Genomic DNA, 21,097 nt, shown 5'->3' with positions numbered 1-21,097 from the left:
ACAACAAGAACAGAATTAGTCGTGCTGCCATCAGCATCCCCAACTCCATTTCTCAGAGCAGTTTTTGCCTGAGAACATAAACTCCTTTTTTGAGAGCACAGAGCAAACAGACCAAAAGGTCAAGCTTTTAAAAGCTCAGTTCTGCAGTTACCACAAAGGAGCTCTTATTTGCCTTTCGGCGAGCAAGAGTCCTTTGGAGGTGGTGTCCACACAAATTTCGCTCTTATTGAGTATTGCATTCATATGTATGAGATGAGTTTCTTCTGGAATAACAATATCTGTTGTGGCTGCACTGGCTTCCTTCGCGTCCTTTGGGCTTTCACAGCAGAGAACAGGAGGGAAGAAAAGGGCCACAACCAGCTTCTAATCGCATGAATGCAGGAATTTCCAACAGTGAGGAGGGAAGGAGGGTCAGAAAACCTGTGCAGATAACCTATCTTCAGTACTGGTAGGCAAAGCAACTTTCATCAAGTGGCCTGTGCAGATGTCACTCCCGGAGAGGGGAAGGCCCGTTTCTCAGCAGGTGGCCAGAGCATCATGGGTGGCTCCCGACCTCTCCAAAGAAGCAGAAAGGTGGTGGGAATCCGAACAGTTGTGAGGAAGCTGTGTGAGCTGACCTGGCCTGAATTTTAGTTATGCCCTGTGTTTTCTTCAGAGGCCTTGTAGATAGCAAGCAGAGAAGACCATGGGACTCTCCATTACCAGCCCAGCAGGATCGTACTGCAGCAGCTCTGGGAGCCAGGAGAACCCCAGCCTGCCTAGAGCAGCAGAGCAGCTCATTTAGTTGTTTAATATCTCTGAATTCTCCGGGGAGATAACAAAGCTCACGTCACTCCCTGGAGGCATTTCTTTCTTCTCCTACAGGAAGCCTACTGAAACTAGTCAATTCAGTAAAGTTTCTAAGCCCTCCTCCTTGCCCAGCACAGGAGTTCAGGCATGGTCAGCACTAGGATGTTTTGGCTAACAGTAAAACAAAGAACAGTCAAAGAAATGGGGAAAAAAAACCAACAAAAACCAAAAAGTAAAATAAAAGACATTAAGATCAATGTTCTCCAATACAATGATTTCAGAAGTAAGATATTTCTGCTTTCTTCCCTTTAGCAAAAGAAAGGGGGCATATTTGACCCAGATCACTTCAAAGCTCTAGTCTGTCCTGCAGTCTCACAAAGTGCTACAAAACAAGCGTGAAGGGAATGACAGGGAACAGTCCTCTCCACCGTGGCAAACAACGCGACCTTCTACACACAGAGAACACACCCACCAAGGATGGACTTTGCATGGGCAAGTCACTCAAAGAAGACAAAGAAGAAGAAAAAATGAATTCACAAGAGTAACAGTAAATGAAAATTTTGCTCTCATTCGGCAAGAATCAGTAAGTATAGTGCATGCTACAAGACCAACCATACTATTGGCACTGACTAATTAAAGTCACCATTTCAGTATGTCATAAAATTTCACAGTAATTCTGTTGTTGCTTTTTGGCTGCACTTCATGAAGAGGAAAGAGACTTGGTTTGCCCAAGACCAGAGTTCAGGCAATAGTTTCTTCAAAATTGGAAAGCTACTCTCAACCATAAGGTGTCGCTGTAGTTCAATGCACAATTGTTTGTTGACACCCATATGCAAAAAAGTACCATTTTCTGTTTCCATTCAGATAAGCAAACTCACTTTACCTGTAACACCCAGTGTACACTAAAGTTTTTTACTAGTTCATTCCAATTTTTTAAAGAACGATGACTTGCCTGAAGTTGTGTATCACGACAACTTGGTTCCCATTTCTTTCGCCTTCCAGCAAGGAAATAATTGGGGAACTAGAGAATATGAGAAAAGAGCTTTGGGATCCCCACAGCCTGGGCTTTGTGAAGATCCCAGAGGCAGTGTGGTGAAGGCCTTCTGTACTGATAGCTCTGACACCCTGCAGAGCCTTTACGGATGTAGGGCACATGAGAAACTTTACAAACCAATTCTCTGAAACAAAAAGATCAAGTAGCTACTGCAATCACTCTACGCTGACAGCAGCATGAACATCCCTGGAAGGGAGAGCTTTTACCTGCTCTACATCACGACTGTTAAATCACTAGCTGTTTCCCAGACTACCCAACACTTTCTCAGAAGATATTAATTTAATGTCATATTGTACAGAAGTGACATTGACTTGAATTCACAAAAGGAAGATCTTACCTGAGAGTTAATGATCCGCATCGTTGTTTTATTTCCAACATCTTTTTCATAGCCACGTGTTGGAGCAGAATTAAATCTTAGAACGGCATCATGAGAATCTAGGAGCATAAGTGGGGGAGTCATTTTCATTTTTCTTAGTAGTATAGAACAGTAAAATAAAATAAATGAGCAAAACTAACATAAAATTTACACATTTCTCCTAATCTTGATATTCTAAAGATGAGAAACATTCTACTACACACAAAAAAAAATCGGCTTGCATCTGCCATATGTTATTAACATTATGAAAATCCACCAGAAAAAAGTTCAGAATAATCTATTAATTTAGCTTGCAATACTTCAACATTTCCCTTAATTGGATAAATTTAATGTGGGAAGGTTATTAGTACACCCAGTACACACAATTGCTTGCTATTTCTATTACAAAAGTTACAAATAATTACTCCATGCAAAAGCATGTTAATTGCAAGGATATCTAATTGTGCATTTGAACGAATAACAACATTTAACTATAAGCTTGTGCTTCATCGTGTTTTACAGTATCTGAAAAACTCAAACTAACCCAAACCTATTAATCCTTCTTATGTACTTATTCTCAAGGTCAGTAGAAGTCTTAAAGAGTCTCTGCAGGGAAGTCAGCCCACAAACCTGCTCACATACAGAAACCTGAGGATCCCTTGGTAGCAAAGAGCTAACTGAGCTGAACTGTCAAAGTTTCCCCATGAGCTGTTGACCTCAGAGTCACGCAGAATAGAAAGCAGCTATAGGTCAAGTATGGGTCAAGGGCAGACGCTATGTGCAAGCCTCTGCTGGATAAAAGATAATCACCCTCCCAGTGCCTTTTTTTTAAGAGGATCTCAAAGCCCTCAAAGAGGGAGAGTAAGAAATTATCTCCATTGCCCAGAAATGCACTGTTCCTGTCAACAGCCCCCTATTTGGTCTATTTATCCCTTCCGTTGATGGAAGCAGAGAATACGATTCAGGCCACAATGGGCATGTAACGCCTTAACCCACAGGCAGTTTATACAGTTGTTTATCTCTCATCACTTATAATGTGGTTGCCTGTAGCTCAAAAATGGAGGAGGCAGAAGTTTCCAAAGATAGCCAACATGCTTCAATGGAGTTCAGGCCTGATCCTATCAAACTGGCATCTTCCATAGTTCACATCTTTACTCCACACTTGTAACTCCAGACAAGAAAATGTTATGTGGCATGAAGCTGGCAGTCCAATCTCAGCCATATATGCTTGCTTTAACATGTTGTGTCTGAAAAAGAGAGATTTTGCCAAATGTCCACCGAGTCCAACTCCTCAGGAGCTAAGAAGGACTGGAGGTTTATTCTATGTCCCTATGCAAGGACAACACTAGCCTCAACATCTAGCCTTCCTCTGCCTAAACATAAGCACTCTGATTGTGTAGGAGCTACAAATTTGGACCTGCATTTGACAACTTATTGACAATCTGTTGACTGAGAACTGGGAATCAGGTTGGGAAATGGGAATTGTATGGTCGATAAGTTGAGAGACAGTGCACTGCATTTTGAACATTATTCATGCTGGTTCTTCATATCAAGAGTAAACACCTTTCCTTCCCCATAAAATAGATGATCAAGACACAGCCTAACATTGATAACACCTGATTTTGAGTCAACCGATTTTAATCTTAATAGGAATTTGGAGATAACCATTTTAAACATATAAAGGATTGCGTGTTGATGGCAGATCCCTTCCTGATGATGCCAAGACAACTGGGTCTCCCATTAAACAGCACGATTACGATGGGAGTGTTTGCTGTACTTGCACAGTATTTCCACACCTAGTTTCATTCAAAAACAGTCGGAGGGGTGGGAGGGAGGAGCGCAAAAGGAAGAACTCAAATTAACATTTCTGTCTGTGTTTCTAATAGGAGCACAGAAGAGGGAGCTAAAGGCCTATGAAGAGAAAGGGCCTCTGCTGCTGCTCTCCTAAGCGGTTTTTTTTTAGTTCGGGAGGATAAATAGTAAAAGCCTGCAGCAACTTCATCAACCAAGGCTGTGCAGCCCATGGCCCAAAGACCAGAACTCCCGCATGGGGAGTTCCCCACTCCCCAGCGATGCCAACTTTGCCGTGCCTCTACAGTCACAGAGGAGCTCAGGACAGGTGCCAGGCTGACTCCATGGAGCAGCATCACCGGCCGCCCAAGGTGCCTCCAAACTGGCAGGTTTGCTCACATTTTCAGCCACGAGCTGGTAGCCCTGGTGCCGGCTCTGGGAGAGGACAGTCCTCTCCTACAGCTCTGGATGCACAAGCAAAAAGAGCATCTCGAACAGACTCGTCTTTCTCTTCCCAGTCAGACTTCTCACTTTTTCAATGACTAGAGAGCAGATGGAAAGGCATGGCCAAGAGCTCACCTGTAACACATACTATGTGGACTCTGAAGGTGAAGTATAACTTCTTCCCCGTGAGAATAATAATACAAACAGATGCTGGACCTTACATTTTCCATTTTAAGTGGGAAACACTGGCACTTCCCAGGAGCCACGGTGACCACTAAGACTCTGTCCTGGTTTCAGCTGGGATAGAGTTAATTTTCTTCCTAGCTGTTGTGTTTCGGATTTAGTATGAGAAGAATGCTGATAACACTGATGTTGTTAGCTCTTGCTAAGAAATCAAGGACTTTTTCCAGTCTCACATGTTCAGCTAATGAGCAGGTATGCAGGAGCTGGGAGGGAGCATAGCCAGGCAGACAGGCCAAGCTGGACAAAGGAAATATTCCATACCATAGACATCATGCTGAGTTTATAAAGGAGGGTTGCCCCAGCAGAAGGAATCCTTTTATTCCCCCCCCCCTCTTTGCCATGAGTTTGAATCCTTCCTTTCTGGTCCATGAATCTGAACTTCTCTGGGAGTTTAGTCTTGTTCAAGAGTTTCATGAAATTCACAAAATCTGCGAGTTCTGGGTTCCGTGATCGCTACTCGGAAACTGGCTGCAAATCGGTCATGGGGTGGTGAGAAAAACACTGTATCGTGTATAGCTTGTTTTGAATATTCAGTAGTAGTAGTAATAGTAGTAAGACAGCAAAGGAAATATTACTAAATTGTCTTTATCTCAACCCACGAGTTTTACCTTTTGTCCATTTCTCCTCCCCATCCCTCTGGGAGGGGGGGGGGAAGGGGGAGGGGTGAGCAAGTGGCTGTCTGGTGCTTGGTTGCCAGCTGCCGGGTTAAACCACGACAGACCCATAGGTTTGTACCAAGCCCTTCTGGGATGGCTGTAAGCAGTCAGTTGGCCCCCCACAGTTCTGGGCCAAATTCTCTGCTCAGTCACAAGGCCCATAGCCTGGAAGACACTTACAGCAAACCTTCTGTGAATCCTACTGTCCCACACATTTTCCCATACAACAGGCAGAAGAAGATCCGTAACTTCTGTGTTGGCCTTACCAAACAGCATCTCCTCCCTTTAGGTGGCATCAGATGACAATTTCCCAATTAAATCAAAAGTTCTTCCTCAGAGAATGGCATAAACTTTCTGTGCCCAGACTGTTCCCAAAAAAATGGGTGCACACAGGAGCACACGGGCCCCAGGTACCACGTCAAGCACCAAAGTCCACATCTGGGCTGCACCTGAGTGTGCAAACATATCATGATGCATGGTGTAATATGTAACTATGTAAATGTGTCACCACGTGCTATGGATTCTCCAGTACAGCATTAATCTATGCTGATGTAAACTGAGTGTACTGGGCAACACTGACAGAATCCAGGATATTTCCATCCAGGATAACACACTGGAGAAGGGAGAAACTGTTAAGCTTTTTCACCCCAAAGATTTCTGAATCAGTGGGGTTCCCTGTGAAATTGGGGGTTATCCTGGTGTGATTTTAGCTGCAGGGCAGCTGGGCACCCTTGCTGTGCTGAAAGCTTATTAGAGTAGTTTAATAATGATAGCAGCTCTAACATATCCCAGGGATTTAAAGGAAACCCATCTGTGCCAAAGAGATGATACAGTGGGATGAAGCAAGTATTGGGATACGAAATCCTGGAAGATGGGAGGATTAAATGAGTGAACATCAAAAGGTTTTTATAGAGAGCTGAAGGGAGATAACTCTTCTTGCTCCAGAAGCAAGTTTGAGACACACATTTCATCCTTCTTTTGGCGCTATTAGCATACTGCACGTGTACTACTAAAATGAAGAACTACTGAGATGTTATGACGAGTAGTAGCACTCATTTTTGAAAAGAAAAAATAAAACTGACCTGGATTAGTTTTATGCCTCCACAATCCTCTTCTGAATAGCTACCACAAAACTCCCACCCTGAAGCTGGGAATTCTGTGCGACGTTGACGTCTCACCAGACCGGTAAGCTCACTGACTGAGTGCAGCAATGGAAAAACAACGGGCAGAGATACTTGGACTCATTTAAACTTGACCTCAGTGCATGAAGCATTCAAGCGTCTGAATTCTGTATGTCTGTGAACTCTAAACATGCAAGAGATGAAGAGGATGCTCTACAGCTTCTTGGCATGGGGACAAAGCTGGGACAGCAATACAACTAGCAGTTTCTCTATGAGCTGCCACAGAATACAGACAGGTACAACACAGCTTTACAGAACAAAACCTGAACAGGGCTCTAATCTGCTGAAGAAATAAACACATGTTGCACAAAACACCAAGTATGGCAGATCGGATGAAACCACTACAAGCTATAAGATGGCATCATTGTTTTCTTTAAACAAATTATGACTTCAGGCCTGATTTTACTTTCAGTTATACTGTCCTGAAAGGCAACAGCTTCACTGAAGTTCATAAGCTCCCATTCACGTAACACCGGTGAGAGAGAACAACCAGACTTTACAGACCTCTACTCATTCTGAGTAGAATGAACCTTTTGGAAGACAAACATGAACACACACATGTACAAACATATGCACATAAATAGATGCATCTCACCCACCTATTTCATCCCCTAGAGAGGAGTTCAGTATTGCACCAGCAGACATAACTACGGCACAGCTCCCAAAGCCATGTGTATACAATTTGCCCAGTGGAATTTGAGGAACATGCTTTTCCCATCCAAGAGTGGAGAAGGGAGCCTCCTTGCCATCTATTGTCTTCACATTCACCCTTTCTTTTAGCTCGCAGAATAGCTGGTCTCCTGTCAACTTGGAGTTCCGTTTCCCCTTGAACCGCACCCCATGCTTATTGGTGCTCAAATAATCTTTCATCGCCTTCTGCAGTCGAGGGTTTAGCATCTTGGAAGAGACATCCCCTTTCCAAAGCTTGTAAAGAAAGGATTTCGACATTGTGGAATACAGCCCATCCCAGTCATCAGATTCATCAAGCATCTGGCGTCTCCTGTGCTTTGTGCTCCTTCTCCTCATTCTTCTCTGACGGCTCCAGTCGTTCTGTAAAATACTTACTTTTGGACTATCCTCATCGGCTGAGATGAATTTTGCTGTCTCTTGAAGGTGGTTGTGAGACCGAGGCTGACCAGCAGCAAATAAATAATCATCATTCACTTGGTAGAAAGCACTTTTTGATTTTCTTCCTATCTGGGATGGAAAAAACTCATCTTCATTTCTAAAGGCATCTTCCAAATCAGTCCATTTCTTAATACTTCCAGTCCCAGATTTAAATGTACCTAAGAGATCTTCATTAAGAAGTACCTCATTCCCATCGATGGTTTCAGAGAACGACAGATCGTGTATGGCTCCCATGATGACTCTCTGCTTGCCCTGAAGGGGCAGAAGCCTCTTAGTTTCAACGTATGAAAAGGAACTCGGAACTGGTTCAGCAGTGTTGCTATCTGTAAAATAGATGAATATCACCAGAAAAAGCAGACCCCATGCAAAGATCCCAAACAGCATGAGTTGTTTCCATTGCTTCAAGTTAGGTTTCATGGCAATGCCTTTACCAGCTCCTCTGTGCCTTGAAGTATTGGTGAAGCAAAATGAAACCTAGAAAGAACATCAAATATTAACCAAGAATGGTTCTAAAAACAGACACAATTCAGAAATATCTTAACACGCTTTGATAGAAGGCGCAGAATTAATCTCAAGCTGTAGCACGGAGGATTCAGAAGCAGAAGCAAACTCCAGAGCCTGCAGACTCTGTAGGAGTGACACGCTTTGGCTGTAACCACACAGTGACAGCTGCTAGCTACAAAAGAAGCTGGTGGCCAGTTTCTACAGTAACACTGGATCCTGCCTTCGGGGAGATCATGTGCCCGCCTGCTTCTGCTATACTGAGCGCAGCATTAAGAGAAAAAAAAAAAAAACAGCCCACGCCTGGCTGCATGCACAGTGGGGACAATATTAGCTGTCTTCTCTTTTGCCATCAGAAGTCCTTATGCAGTGGGACTATGAGCAAGCGTGTCCCCAAAGGGATCAGGCAGGGAGCACAGACTCTCAGCCGGACAGCCCTCCTCTGCCCACAGCCCCGAAAAGGCAGTGCTCTGTGGGTATCGTCAAAGGGGAGCAGAGGAGAGCATCACACAAGCAGGTCGGAGGTAAACCTTTTCTTCTCAGCTGGTATGAACTGGCACAGCATCAGTGGGCCACATCATTTGCTGGGGAGCGCAGCCCAGGATCACACCCAAATATGAGAGTGACTGTTGTACCTCTGCTATGCATGCCACACGCTCAGCGAGGTGGCACGAAGGAGTTCTGCACGTCAAGGCGTGAGGGGTTTGCATTTTCCAGAAAAGGGGATGATGGCACAACTAACTAAATACATGCCGTTATGATAATGCTACAGATTTACATAAAGTGAGTGGGTTCAGAATGCCAGACCTAGACTTGGAAATCTGTGCTCTACTAATACTTGGGGATTTTGGACAGCTTGTGCGTTATTGGAGGGATGCATGGTCCAACATGAAATAAAGTCTGACTGAGGGGGCTGTGTTCCAAGGAAAATACACTAACACATTGCTGGACCATCACGCACACTATGCCCTCAAACGAACTCACTTGCTTAATCAAGTGGTGTGGGCATGGGTGGCAAAGCTGGCTGAAGAATCTCCGGCCATACCTTATATGCCTTATCATTCGCCTCTCTGAACCATAGTCATAGCCACCCTCAGTTGCTACGCGGCAGCGCAACTCAACATACTACTTAGTGACAGACCACTCACTTGATCAGGATTAAAAATAAGCCCTTTCTTCTGGAGTTTTTTTCCTAACCCAGTTTGTTTCAATAACCACTTAATGGTGGGACTTAGGAGCCACTTGTACCAGCCAGCAGTGACCAGAAAAGGGAGAAGCAGAGCGGTGACGGACTTGGACTTCATTAGCAGCCTGTGCCTCAGGAGCCACCATCTCATCACACCGCATCTGATCAGCACACGCAGCTCTACACACCTCTGATAACACACTGCCTGCTTGTACCTGACCATCAGGAGGGACCAAGACCACAGCCACCGTATGCTATCACCTTTCTGAAAGCCGCTGAAGTACCCCAAAGCTGAGCACAAAGCGTAGACTGCAGCTGTAACTAAGGCTGCGTTTCACCTTGAAAAGAAACTGTCAATAACACTGGCGTAAGGTGTTCTCCGTTCTGTCCGTTGTTCCTGCACCATGCCTCTGCCAACACCCCTGTGTGCAGAGCTGGCACATTACAAACCAGACCAGTAAACCAACAGTGGAGGGTTAGGGTGGGGAAATATATGTCTGACTTTTTTTTTTTGGTTTGGGTTATTTTTAAACTGGGTCAGCCCTTCTTTCCACTTGCATGTGGCTGCGCATCCAGTTGTTTCAGCAGAAACAAGGAGATTGCCTACCACAGTGCAGAGGCGAGAACAAACCGCAGGTGGTACTAGCAGGGCTACTTCAGGCTAGCATTTCTGCTGACCTCCTGGGAACGTGAGGCCACAGCATTACATTTCCAAACAGTCTATTTTAATGATACAGACAAAGCCTAGAACATTAAAAAAAGGAAGCTGACTTTGGGGCTCAAGGCAGCGTCCAAACAGAAAGAGGATTCATAATGTCACACTTGGATGACCAAATTTCATTGAAAACACATTCACTTCTAACACACTGGGGGGGGGGGGAAAATCTGTGAGTGCGATAACCCTGTGCTCCACACACGTTTGGCTTGGCTCACACAAACCAGATGGAAAAAAAGCTATTACTCCAACTGACCCATTTCCCACTCGTGCTCTGCTGCTGCAAGATTGCTCCCTGCAGCACCTTGACGCTCCCCCCGACCCCTTCCAATTTTAGATTGCTACAGGCCATGTCCTGTGGGAGTCGACTTACAGCGTATGGCTGCTGTGCAACTTGGGTCTGCCCTGAAGTTATTGCAACCTGCCCACTCATCAGTGCTCAGATGGTTTGCATTTTTAAATCAGCATTCTTCACCCGTCTGAAGTGCTTTCATCCCTTTTTATCATTTTCCCTGCTGTGTTTCCCCAGCACTTTTCAACACGTGGCTTCCAAACCACTGTGCAAGTTAGTCTTTGCTCAGTCAGATGTTTCTCCTGCTGAATATACATTTCTCACAGGATCCACAAAGGAAGCGCCTTGCAGAATCTTTATAACAGACAAGCTTGCAGGAAGTCGAAGCTATAAAGGGAGAGGTCACTAATATTTTCCACTGAGTCACGTAACCAGTCCAAACACAATTTAAACATAACCCATAACAAAATCTCATATTTTTCTCAATTCTTTCCAGGCTTTGTTGTGTTTTACAACCAGAGGCTGATAAGGACTAGAAAGGGTTTAGTCTTCATTCAGGTATGAGACTATGAAGGTTTCTAATTGTCTGTGATCGCAGGTGCTTGGTGCAGCAGACTGCATGAGCATGAAGTAATAGTCTGGACTCCTACATCTGATATGCAGGTTACAATGTGAAAAAGGAATGAGTTACATAATTAATTATTTTGAAAACAAAGTGAATTAATATTTCCCCCCCTAACACTTACAAGGTCACAAACGCACACTCATCTTGGTCAGCGTGCACCTATGAGCATGTACAATTACCTTTTTCATGTAGCAAAAAATTATCTGCATAAAACAAGAAAATCAGCATACAGCAGTGTATTTGTCACCACTGCAAGCAGAAGGAGAGGCACCAGTGAGAATAAATCTGAAAACTTTACACATTAACTACTGCAGAAGCTTATCTACAATCCCTTGTTGCAAGTGGGGCCTCAAAAAGGATACTCAAATCTCTTGAAGACCGGAGCTATGCAGACAAATCTCTGTGCTGCTTTAATGTTTTCTGCTCACAAGAAAAGCCTTGTCCTCCAGCAGTACAGCTGAGCTGGAAGCAAATTCAAGGTCATTACTGTATTAGCTGCAAGAGGACCCCTACAACCTCACAGGGTCTTGAAGGCTGTGTGTGGAAAGCCGCAGCAAGTCCAGAGACATATCAGTTTATTTCATCTCCCTCTGCACTAAACATCCAGTCCTCTCTCCGTCAGCCCCTGCGCTTCTCACACCTCGCAGTCGCTGGCTTTGGGAATGACTGGGAGGAGAGGGCAGCCCCTCCGCACGCTTCCCACCCCCGGCTGGCGGCAGACCCCTCCGCTGCTCCCTGGGCGAGCTCCTCACTGGGGAACCGTCTCCCATGGTACCACCTGGAGACGGGCTCAGGCTCACGCCCTGTGTTCCTGAAGGAAGAGCATCTCAACTGCAAAGAGAAAAACATTTGTGTAGGAAACCAGAAATGATGATCGGAATGAATTACACTGGCTAAATAAAGGCAGTTTCATTGGTGTAATTACTGAAGTCCACTGGATGCTTCAGGAAGAAACTTCCATCTCTCTCATCTATGCTCATCATACAGCTTTGAAGCTGTCAAAGCAATTCTACACAAAGTTTAAAATTATCATTAACATTGCTCATTGTCTCCAACTTCCCCTGCCGTAACAATCCTCCCTACTTACAGATAACGAGACTGCTGGAGTCAAAGCTCCTGCTAAGGAGGACCAGAGGAATAAGCCTGCACCTGGGGAAAACCTCCAAGCCTTAAACCAACCCAGTCTGCTCTTCAGCAGAAGTAATAAAGCTGTTTGCCCCAGTAGCTGATTATCTCATTTTGCTATGTATCTCCTATCTGATGGGCTCTTTCAATCATTAACTGATTTAAGCTCCAGCTACCAGATGGAGAGGGGCTTTTTCCTTTCCCAGTCTGGTTGGTTGCATGAAAGCCATGGAAAGCATGAGGCAAGGTACAAAACAGTGAAGTGGGCAGAAAGGGGAGACTTAGTCGCTTAAAAGAAGTACTAGCAGCAGCTATGAAAAAGAAAGGCAAACCCTAAGGGTTATCTTTGAAGCACCCCAGGAGATAAAGCCAATTCCCCAGTGGAAATTAAAGGCTGATTTTCCAAAAGCGGCACCCATTTATGGGAAGTTTCATTTCGCTAGACTAAGATGCAAGAAACCAACGTGTTCCCCCTCCCCTTACATAGCCCATTGTTTTGCAACAAGAAGCACTTTTAATTTTTCTAAAGCAGGCCTCCTGACTATTCCTCAAATGAGAAGAGATGGATGAGGGAGATTTTTTTTTTATTCCTTTGAAACATTCCTCCCTTTCAACACTGTCTATTGTTAAATTAATTTGTACAGACCCCAGCAGCTCAGAGGTCAGGATGGTTCAAGTTGATGTTCGAAGCTGTGCACTGTTATGTTAAATAGGGTTTTTCTTGGCTGCAGCTTTGCAGTGAGAAGGTCACCTCGGGGTTATGTGGGGTAGCAAATGTTAGCTGTGGGCAACCGTTCCCAGAGGGCTGAGGATCAGACCACGGTTTGTTCGATGGAAAGCTTCGGCGGCCTGAACAGATAGCAAATGCTCCTTTAGCTTGCTTCATCTCTTAGTCAGCTAATTCCAGGGTATTAAGAAACCTCTGGCATAGGGCAAGACAGCTGGAGGCTGCGTTTCCAGGGTGGGGAAACACTCTCGTCCTCTCATGTGGGAAGCGCCAAATTGGTTTTAGCATTATCACATCATTTCTGCGGTGCAAGCCATACAGTAGGCAGCAACAGACAGGCGAGCCTGTGGGGAGTGGTGACTGCCAAAAGATGTATATTAGTCTGTTGATGGCCCAGGCACATGTCTTATTGGCTGTGATTAGGCCTCCTAATTAATGAATCTCTTTTGGACAACTTCCTTGTTAGCCCCAATAAATCTGTCTCCTTCCTTCAACGTTATTTTCAGAGGAGTCAAGCTGCATTCAGTATTATTTGTGGCAACATAAGAAAATGTCTTCTGAAACAAAGAAGAACCATCCAAGCAATTCAGAAGTAGGGTTGTGTTTTTTTTCTTCCAATATTGCTCAGTGCTTTTTTAAACTATATTTAGTTATCTTCTTAGGGAAAATTCCTTGGGAGGTATGCAAATGATGCTATTGCTAACCTGAATCACCTCTTGCATGCGAGCCAAGCATCCCAGCCCAGGGTATTTAGAAAGCAGAGTCTCAGGTTCTTGTTTGCTTCTGGGGATGCAGGCAGTGTGCCTGTTCTCAGGTCCTCTGATAATACCTAGGATTTCAAGTTAAAGGAGGTGGGAGTGGAGTAGCTTTTTTTTTATTATTATTTATTTTTACTAACGACCCATTTCCAGGAGCTCAGACTGTAAGAAAATTACCAAATATAGTGAGACTTGCAGTAAAACTCACTCGAACTGGCAACCCGGCAGCTGGAGAAATGCTCAATGGGGTTTCTGCCAAGGAACGTGTCCTAGATTATTCTGTAGGAGCATGGGGGCTTAGATGCATAAATCTCCAGGTTTTAGTGGGAGGTCAAAGCTCTCTTCTATGCATCTGATACCCACTCTCCACGTTCCATCATCAAGTTCAAGCCGCCTGGCACTGAAGCCAGCTAACACTTTTCTACAGCCCACAGTGCTGCCTGCACAGCCCAAAGACCACATACAGGTTATGCGAGTGTGGGCTGACAGGAGGGAAGTAAAAATAACCATACCAGCTCTTAGCCTCACATGCAGACTTCCCCACTGCCAATGGAAGTGTTCATCACAGTATCAAGGGCCAGGGAAAACTGGCTTTGCAGTGACTGACTGCACCCCTCGGGTAAACCTCCACCTACCCAACTTGCAGCATCTTTTCTCACGAGCCGTGACAGTGGCTCTCGCTCTGATACACACCGAGATTCAACACTCCGGCCAGAATTTCCTCCCAAATTTCAGGTCAAGGGAGACACTGTAACCTCTTTGTCTTTTATGGACTGGCTATGAGCCGATCACAGTCTTGTTACCGTAACTGAGGGTTTCTATAGAAATGAACTACATATCACTGCATGTGAAATTCAGAACAACTTCAGTGCAAATCACTTCCAGGATCTTCAATCAAAACTACAAAGGGGCAGAAGTGTCACATGGTTGTGCTGAGAACAAGCAGTTTTCACAACATAACTCAAAACAGCCCCTACAGCCTCTCACGGAGGAGCCCCTCACATAGCCATGTACTACCTACACTCAGCCTCACCTACTTCTGACCTCTTTTTTTTTGCCATTTGCTCTTGCCATACCTTTGCTGTGCCCTGACCTTGTTCACAGTGAGATGCAAAGGTTCAAGGCTGCTTTGAGTTGCAGCAAATGTCAGCAGTGCATGGTTCCACCACGGGACATGGATGCAGAAACCACCACTGGCCACAGTCCCTACCATGTCCTCACACACAAAGAGTAGAGAAGCATCTAAGGTATCTTTTCTGCCCTTGCAGAACTACCAGCTGGCTGTTTTGGACAGTTTTCGATCATACTTTAGCTGCCACAGCACTGCCTCTTGATCCAAGCACCAGCAGGAAAAAAAAAAATTCTTATTTACATCAGTATAAAACCACTGCAAATATCCAAAGACACTGCAAGTTGCTTTTCCAAAGTGAATTTCAGTATACTGCTTGATAATCACGGAGGGATCCAACTTTGTACAATCATAGAACCATAGAATTGTTAAGGTTGAAATGACCTCCCAGATCATCAAGTCCAACTGTCAAACCAACACCATCACGCCTGTTAAACCATGTCCCGAAGTGCCACATCTACATATTTTTTGAACCCTTTCAGGGATGGTGACTCCACCATTTCCCTGAGCAGCCTGTTCCATTGCCCAACCACTCTTTCAATATAGAATTTTCTCCTAAGCTCCAATCTGAACCTCCCCTGATGCAACTTTTGAGGCTATTGCCTCTCGTCCTACCGCTAGTTACTTGGGAGAAGAGACCGACCAACACCCACCTCACTACAACCGCCTCTAAGGTAGCTGTAGAGAGTGATAAGGTCTCCCCACAGCCTCCTCTTCTCCAGACAAACTCCATCCCAGCCAGCTACACTCTGACGCCTCAGCAGCTCCTCTACACAGGCAAAGCCTGGAGGATCAGGCCACCGGGCCACCCGCGTTTTTTCTGCGCTACACATTCATGCATCTCTGCTCGTCAGTGACGGGGAAGGAGAAGCAAAGACTGGGGGACGCTGGGCCGGCTGGGAAGAAAGCCCGGCTGTGGAGCAGCGCAGAGGGCAGGAAGGCAGGGGGGAGCAGCAGAGAGGCTGAAGATAAACTCTGCCCACAGTGCTAGGGATTAGCATCCAAAAGAGCTGCAGCTATTTTCCCCTCTTCTACCCTGTGAACATGGCTTCACACCCCACACAGAGATGCGCCTAACTACTGGCACGGTGGGTGCCTGACGACCCACAGCACAGGCAGAGGTTACTGCACATCTTAAGCACAGCCTGCCTTCCCATGGGACTGATCCTTCCCTGCCCACAAAAGAAGGTTTTAATCCCTTTCTCCTCGCAACAGCGCAGCTCAGGAGTAGCCCATGCCTATGTTCTGATGTCATGTGTAACTGAACATGATGGCAGGAAACCCTTAATGCCCTGAAACAAGAAAGAGCAACGCAGAGAAATGGATAGTCTACCCAGCGTCTAATAAAGCATAAGAAAAAAAAAAGTCCAGTCAACATACCTAACTGTATTTGGTTCCCCTCCCTCTTTTTAAGGGACAGCTTTTGATACCGTACTTGCAAAAACACATAATTCAGAAAAGGAAGGAAGTGCTTTGAGGGTTTTTTATTTAAAGCTTGACAGGATAAACGAATCACAGTCTCATTAAATCACACAAATCTCAGGCTGCACACAAGACTAAGCCACGAGAAACAGGACGTTACAGATCCTCATGCAGTTCTGCACTTCCAGCACAACAGCTCATTTTATTTCTGCTCTTGGCAAGGTCAGAATAAAAGGCTTCTTTTCTTTGCTCTATAAATGTTTTTAGATGCTATATTACTTGAACTTAACACAGCAGTAATTGCACTGAAAAAGGGCAATCTGAATTGCTTCCTGAAAGAAGGAAACGTTTACACTAACACGTGCGGGAACAGAGAGCACAGTTACAAAAGGTCTGTTTCAATCCGAACACAAAAAACTTGACTGAACTCAAACTCTTCCAGGCAGAAATGGTTGGAGAATTTTGATTTTCCACTCTAAAGCAACAACGTTTCTGAGATATACTGATTATCCATATCTCACTATAGCAGTAAATTTTACAACCACAGAGTATGTTTCTACTGTATGTTCCAATAAAGCAAGTCCTATAGGCACTGTGTTTTGTTTTGCTTTGCTTTTTATTATTAACTTTATTACTCTAGTTTGTCTTTTTACATTTGTTCCAGAAAGCAAGCAAGCCCTTGTTTGAAAACTCTAAAAAAGAACAATAAATTGTTCCCTGCTTCTCAGCTCTATCTCAGTGCCAATTCCTATCTGTTTATGTTAGCAACATAATTGTAAGAGAACACTTAGAAAATTATCATTGCTAATGTCTCATTTCTATATACTCATATACATACATGCAAACAACATGCCTTCTATAGGCTTATTTGCTCTAGGCTAAAAGCTTGAATGAAAAGTTTCAACCTGGAGGAAGGCCTGCCAAACTGAAGGATGAAGTCAGTTTAGCCCTTGCTACATTACAAACACAATCCAAAATTGAAATTTCCTGGACTGGGACAATTTTTTCCCCCTTTTTTGTATATTTTAATACTTAACATGACTATGCTGACGATAAGCCAATCTACACTAGCTGGGATGTTTTGTTTGGCTTCATAAAGCAAAATAAAGTGGTATTAGTATTTAACTCTGGGGTTTTTTTCGTCCTCCATTCTGGCACTGTTTTATGCATGGCTCAGGGCAGTATTAGTTTAAACTATGACTAGATCAACAGAAGTCTCTGCTGTGGGGGATACAGCCGTTTGTAACCTGACACAAACCGCTGGAACCCGAATCCTACCTGTCTGGAAATTTTGCAGAGAAACAGGATCTCTAAGAACTACCATCATGAAACCAGCATGAGGAATAGTGACCATTAAAGCAAGGTTGTTAGCTGGATTATTCATAGCTTTCCCCTTTGTGCAGTCATTAGTGCCCATGTGCAGTGCACAAGAAGTCCTCTCTCCCAGCGCTGGCCATTCAGTCCCTGCAAGGACAAATGACTTTACAAGGTGGAAGGTAGCAGAAAAAAAATTAGGGTCTCTAAAAGCTCTGGCACCATTAAAACAGCAGCAAACTGAGGTAACTGAGAAGCAAGATGGCTAGTTTGCAAGATTATTTGCATTAGTTGTTTTTGTTATAAAATTTAAAATGACAGGATAAGACTCAGAGCCCATCCTCACAGAGTACAACTGTGGAATTACCATTTGATGTTAATTTTCACCATCGTAAGAGACAACGGACTCTAAAAATATTGTATTTTGAGATCTACAGGCTACTACAGATGAATCTGTGAAAGAGTAAATGCTTTTCTTAATAAGATACTTGTCAGAGGTTGTTGACATGCCTTTACTTCTAGAGGAAAGTCTCCATTTAAATGCTGACTTTGAAGTCTGAAGCTAATCAGTATGCATGTAATGCATTCCCTTCCTTTAATTCTTCAACAGGTGGGCTCAAAATTTTCATTAAAATATTTGTTAGTTTTTCAAATGCTGGTTATGTCTTTTTTTGGTTTTCAGCCAACAGGCAGGCCTTTGAAATATCACCGAATTAATTAAAAAGCCCTCCTTCTATGTCTCCCTTAAGTAGCCAAGACATCCAACCCCCCCCGCCTGCCTTCTGCACGCTCTGCTTCGAAGATGCCGAGGCATCTGCTTGGGAGATGCGGATCAAGCTCACCCTCTTGCCCAGCACAGAGCACAGCCGTCCTCTCAGCAAGACGTCAGACACATCCGAAATTCTCCTTCCCTCTCTCTTCTCCTCTCCTCCCTGGCTGCACACCCGCGACTCAGCACCCACCGGAACAGACTCCCTCCCGGCTGTGGCAGGGAGTAGCTGGGGTCTGCCCACGCTCCCCTAGCACGCCCGCCCGCCCGCTTTCCCAGGGACCTTCTGCTGAGCCAGTGCTCGCTTCCCTCCGGGCTCGCGGCCTTCCCAGAAAACGGGAGTTTTCCCTCACCATGGCACCATCCGCCATTCAGCCAGGCTATCGGCAGCACTCAAGCCAACCATTTGGAGAATCAGAAAAAAGTTCACGAGGATGGAGACAAACTTCTATGTGGTTTTGCCCCTTGCCTAGCATAATACAGCCCTAATCCACGTCTGCAGCTTTTAAGTGCTAAAGGCACAGAGCAAGTAATAAAGTGAAGCCAATTCACTGCCCTAAATCAATCAGAAAAAGGTTTTCTCTGCCAACATAAAAAGCAACTGTTCTGAAAAAGAAATCTTTGTTTTAACAGATTGATTCCTTAGCAACACCCAATCCTGTCAAACCTATTCTGTTGATGGGGTTTAGTCCTGCTTCAATCCCGTTCAGACACTAAATACATAAAAAAACCCACACTTAGTCTGGTCTAAAAAACTAATGCTTAACGTTTCCAGCATTTTCAGGATTCTTGCTTTTATTTCCTCATTAGCATCTATATTTCTAGTCAGCATATGTTAGTAGAGATGTTTTACTAACAGTTAAAACTGCTGTAGCAGATATAGGGCATACCACGCAGGATGACTGCAAGCAAAGCAAAATTTTCCTACTTTCATCAGGTTGGGGTTTTTTCAACTGTTGGAGAAAAACGCATTGAAGTTCATGCTAAATATGGGTATAAAGATGCAAAAAGATGTACCAGAAGCAATCATAAATGATGCCAAGCAGTGATAAGACTCTTGTTCTGGTGTTCCGCTGTGCTCAGTCTACTCCAAACCTGCCAGATTTTTCAGAATCTGTGCAAAACTTTCTGTTGTGCCTGCTCTGCTGTGGTAAAAGAGTAAAATTCTTGTGAATCTGTGTTGGGACATGAGGTAGTACAGCAAAGTGCTGGTAATCCACACTTGCTGGTAGGAAACCTGCCACTAGTAGTAAAGCTCCCAACCACCAAACCCAGTTTGGTGAATTGATTAAACAAAATTTACCAATCCAATAAAGCAGAAGGAACTCTATATAGGAATAGTATATTTTCTTAATTCATTGTAACTTGTACTTTATTGTAATGCATTGTACTAGTTCATAGTACTTCTAGTAATTATAGTGAATTGTATGATAGAAAAACCCCAAATATGAAATCTGGTATTACCTCTGACAGACCCTGGAGGGTTGTGAGCGACACCAGGTTATTCCCAGGGAGGAATGGCACAGCTCTGTGTGTTCCAATTACTCTGTCCCTCCGCTGCTACAAAGCTACAGCAGAATCCTGCAGTATCTCACAATCCTGAAGTGACATTTAAATAGAGGAATACAAAGATCTTAAGATAAATTTACAAGCAGTGGTAGACTGGTCTACTTACAAACCACACTTATTCAAACCTATCTTGTACCTCACCTTCTGCTTTTCCACTTAAAGAGCCCAATTCTGTGAACAGTAGCTGCCACTCAACCTGGTTTTTTTCCTGACTTCAGCGTAAGAAAATGAGCACCACTGAGCTTTTCTTAAACAAGCAGACAGACAATACATTGTGTCCCAGAAGAACCAAAAGAATTAGCTGAGGAGGGGGGAGTAGCCACACGCACAGACCTGAGGTGCAGCTCTGGGCGCAGAACCCCACTGACTGCATTTTCACACCAGCTCCGACTGCCAGCACACAGCCCAGGTTCGCGCTGCAAATCCGGCAGCTGGATACCACCACATTTCAGTCGAAAGATGCTGTACTTCTACAGATTTTTCTCTTTCTTCTCTTTTAACCACTTTTTGAGATTGCTAAATCTCTTCAGATTGCTCCGAAAGCAGCAGAAATTATTAACAGAGAACTAATTTATGATGAAATGGACTTATCATACTAACTACTGATAAATTTTTTAAGCTTTAATTGTTTGAATTTGATACAGCTCTTTAAGAATCCTATCCACTGTGCTTTCACAATTCTCAATGGATAGTATTTATCTGACTTATTTACTAATTACTTCCAAATTACAAGTGTCCCTCAGGTCTGAATCATTTCTGATGAAAGAATGAGCAGAGTTACATAGTGTTATACCATGAGGGAAGAGAAATTAAAGAAAAAGAATTTGTAAGGCTCAGATCAAGCAAACGGAAAGCCTGATTTCTTTAAAGTGTTTTCTAACTTTATCACCACATGCAGGTGACAATTTGTGTCTGCTAGACCTTCCACGCCATTGCCATGCCAAGGTCTCAGTTTAGGGTTTTTTTTAGTAAATGGAGATAACCATTAAAAGCTATGGCAAAAGCAGTATTCCAGCCTGCAGATACTGTAAATGTCACTGTCTCCATAAAGAAACAGAGTATGGACAAGCACATGAGGAATAATCACATATTTTCAAGCCACTCAAATAGAACATGCCCGAGGGCATGCTGTAGAGGAGCCCATGTTTCCGTCAGTGGGTAACGTACACAGTTTCCTTTCCAGGAGTCAGAGAATCCAAGTTTATGTGAATTCTAATATCTTATTTCTCCGCCAAGCACACTGTTGAAAGAAACAGGCACATCGTTGTCTTTAGTTTAAAATCAATTTCACTTGGCTTGGGCATCAGAGAATTGGGGAAAAAAT

General features: G+C 44.1%; 1 protein-coding gene across 6 annotated transcripts in view; it reads right to left on the bottom strand.

Annotated features, from left to right (window-relative positions):
* The window catches only part of ST6GAL2 (ST6 beta-galactoside alpha-2,6-sialyltransferase 2), a 177,614-nt gene that overhangs the window by 21,648 nt on the left and 134,869 nt on the right, over positions 1–21,097 (bottom strand). For 5 of the 6 annotated variants that reach the window (XM_075425791.1, XM_075425815.1, XM_075425804.1 and 2 more), the window contains exons 2-3: positions 7,113–8,115; positions 2,181–2,278 (exon numbers count right to left, since the gene is read on the bottom strand). In XM_075425791.1, the coding sequence (XP_075281906.1) occupies positions 2,181–2,278; positions 7,113–8,058 (1,044 nt within the window). In that variant the 5' untranslated portion in view covers positions 8,059–8,115. Of the gene's footprint in view, positions 1–2,180; positions 2,279–7,112; positions 8,116–19,668; positions 19,733–21,097 lie in introns of those variants that run through there. The other variant, XM_075425824.1, reaches the window with a different exon arrangement.

The sequence above is a fragment of the Opisthocomus hoazin genome, chromosome 1 (assembly GCF_030867145.1).
Source record: "Opisthocomus hoazin isolate bOpiHoa1 chromosome 1, bOpiHoa1.hap1, whole genome shotgun sequence".
Lineage (NCBI taxonomy): Eukaryota > Metazoa > Chordata > Aves > Opisthocomiformes > Opisthocomidae > Opisthocomus > Opisthocomus hoazin.
This window is presented reverse-complemented; position numbering and strand designations above follow the sequence as displayed.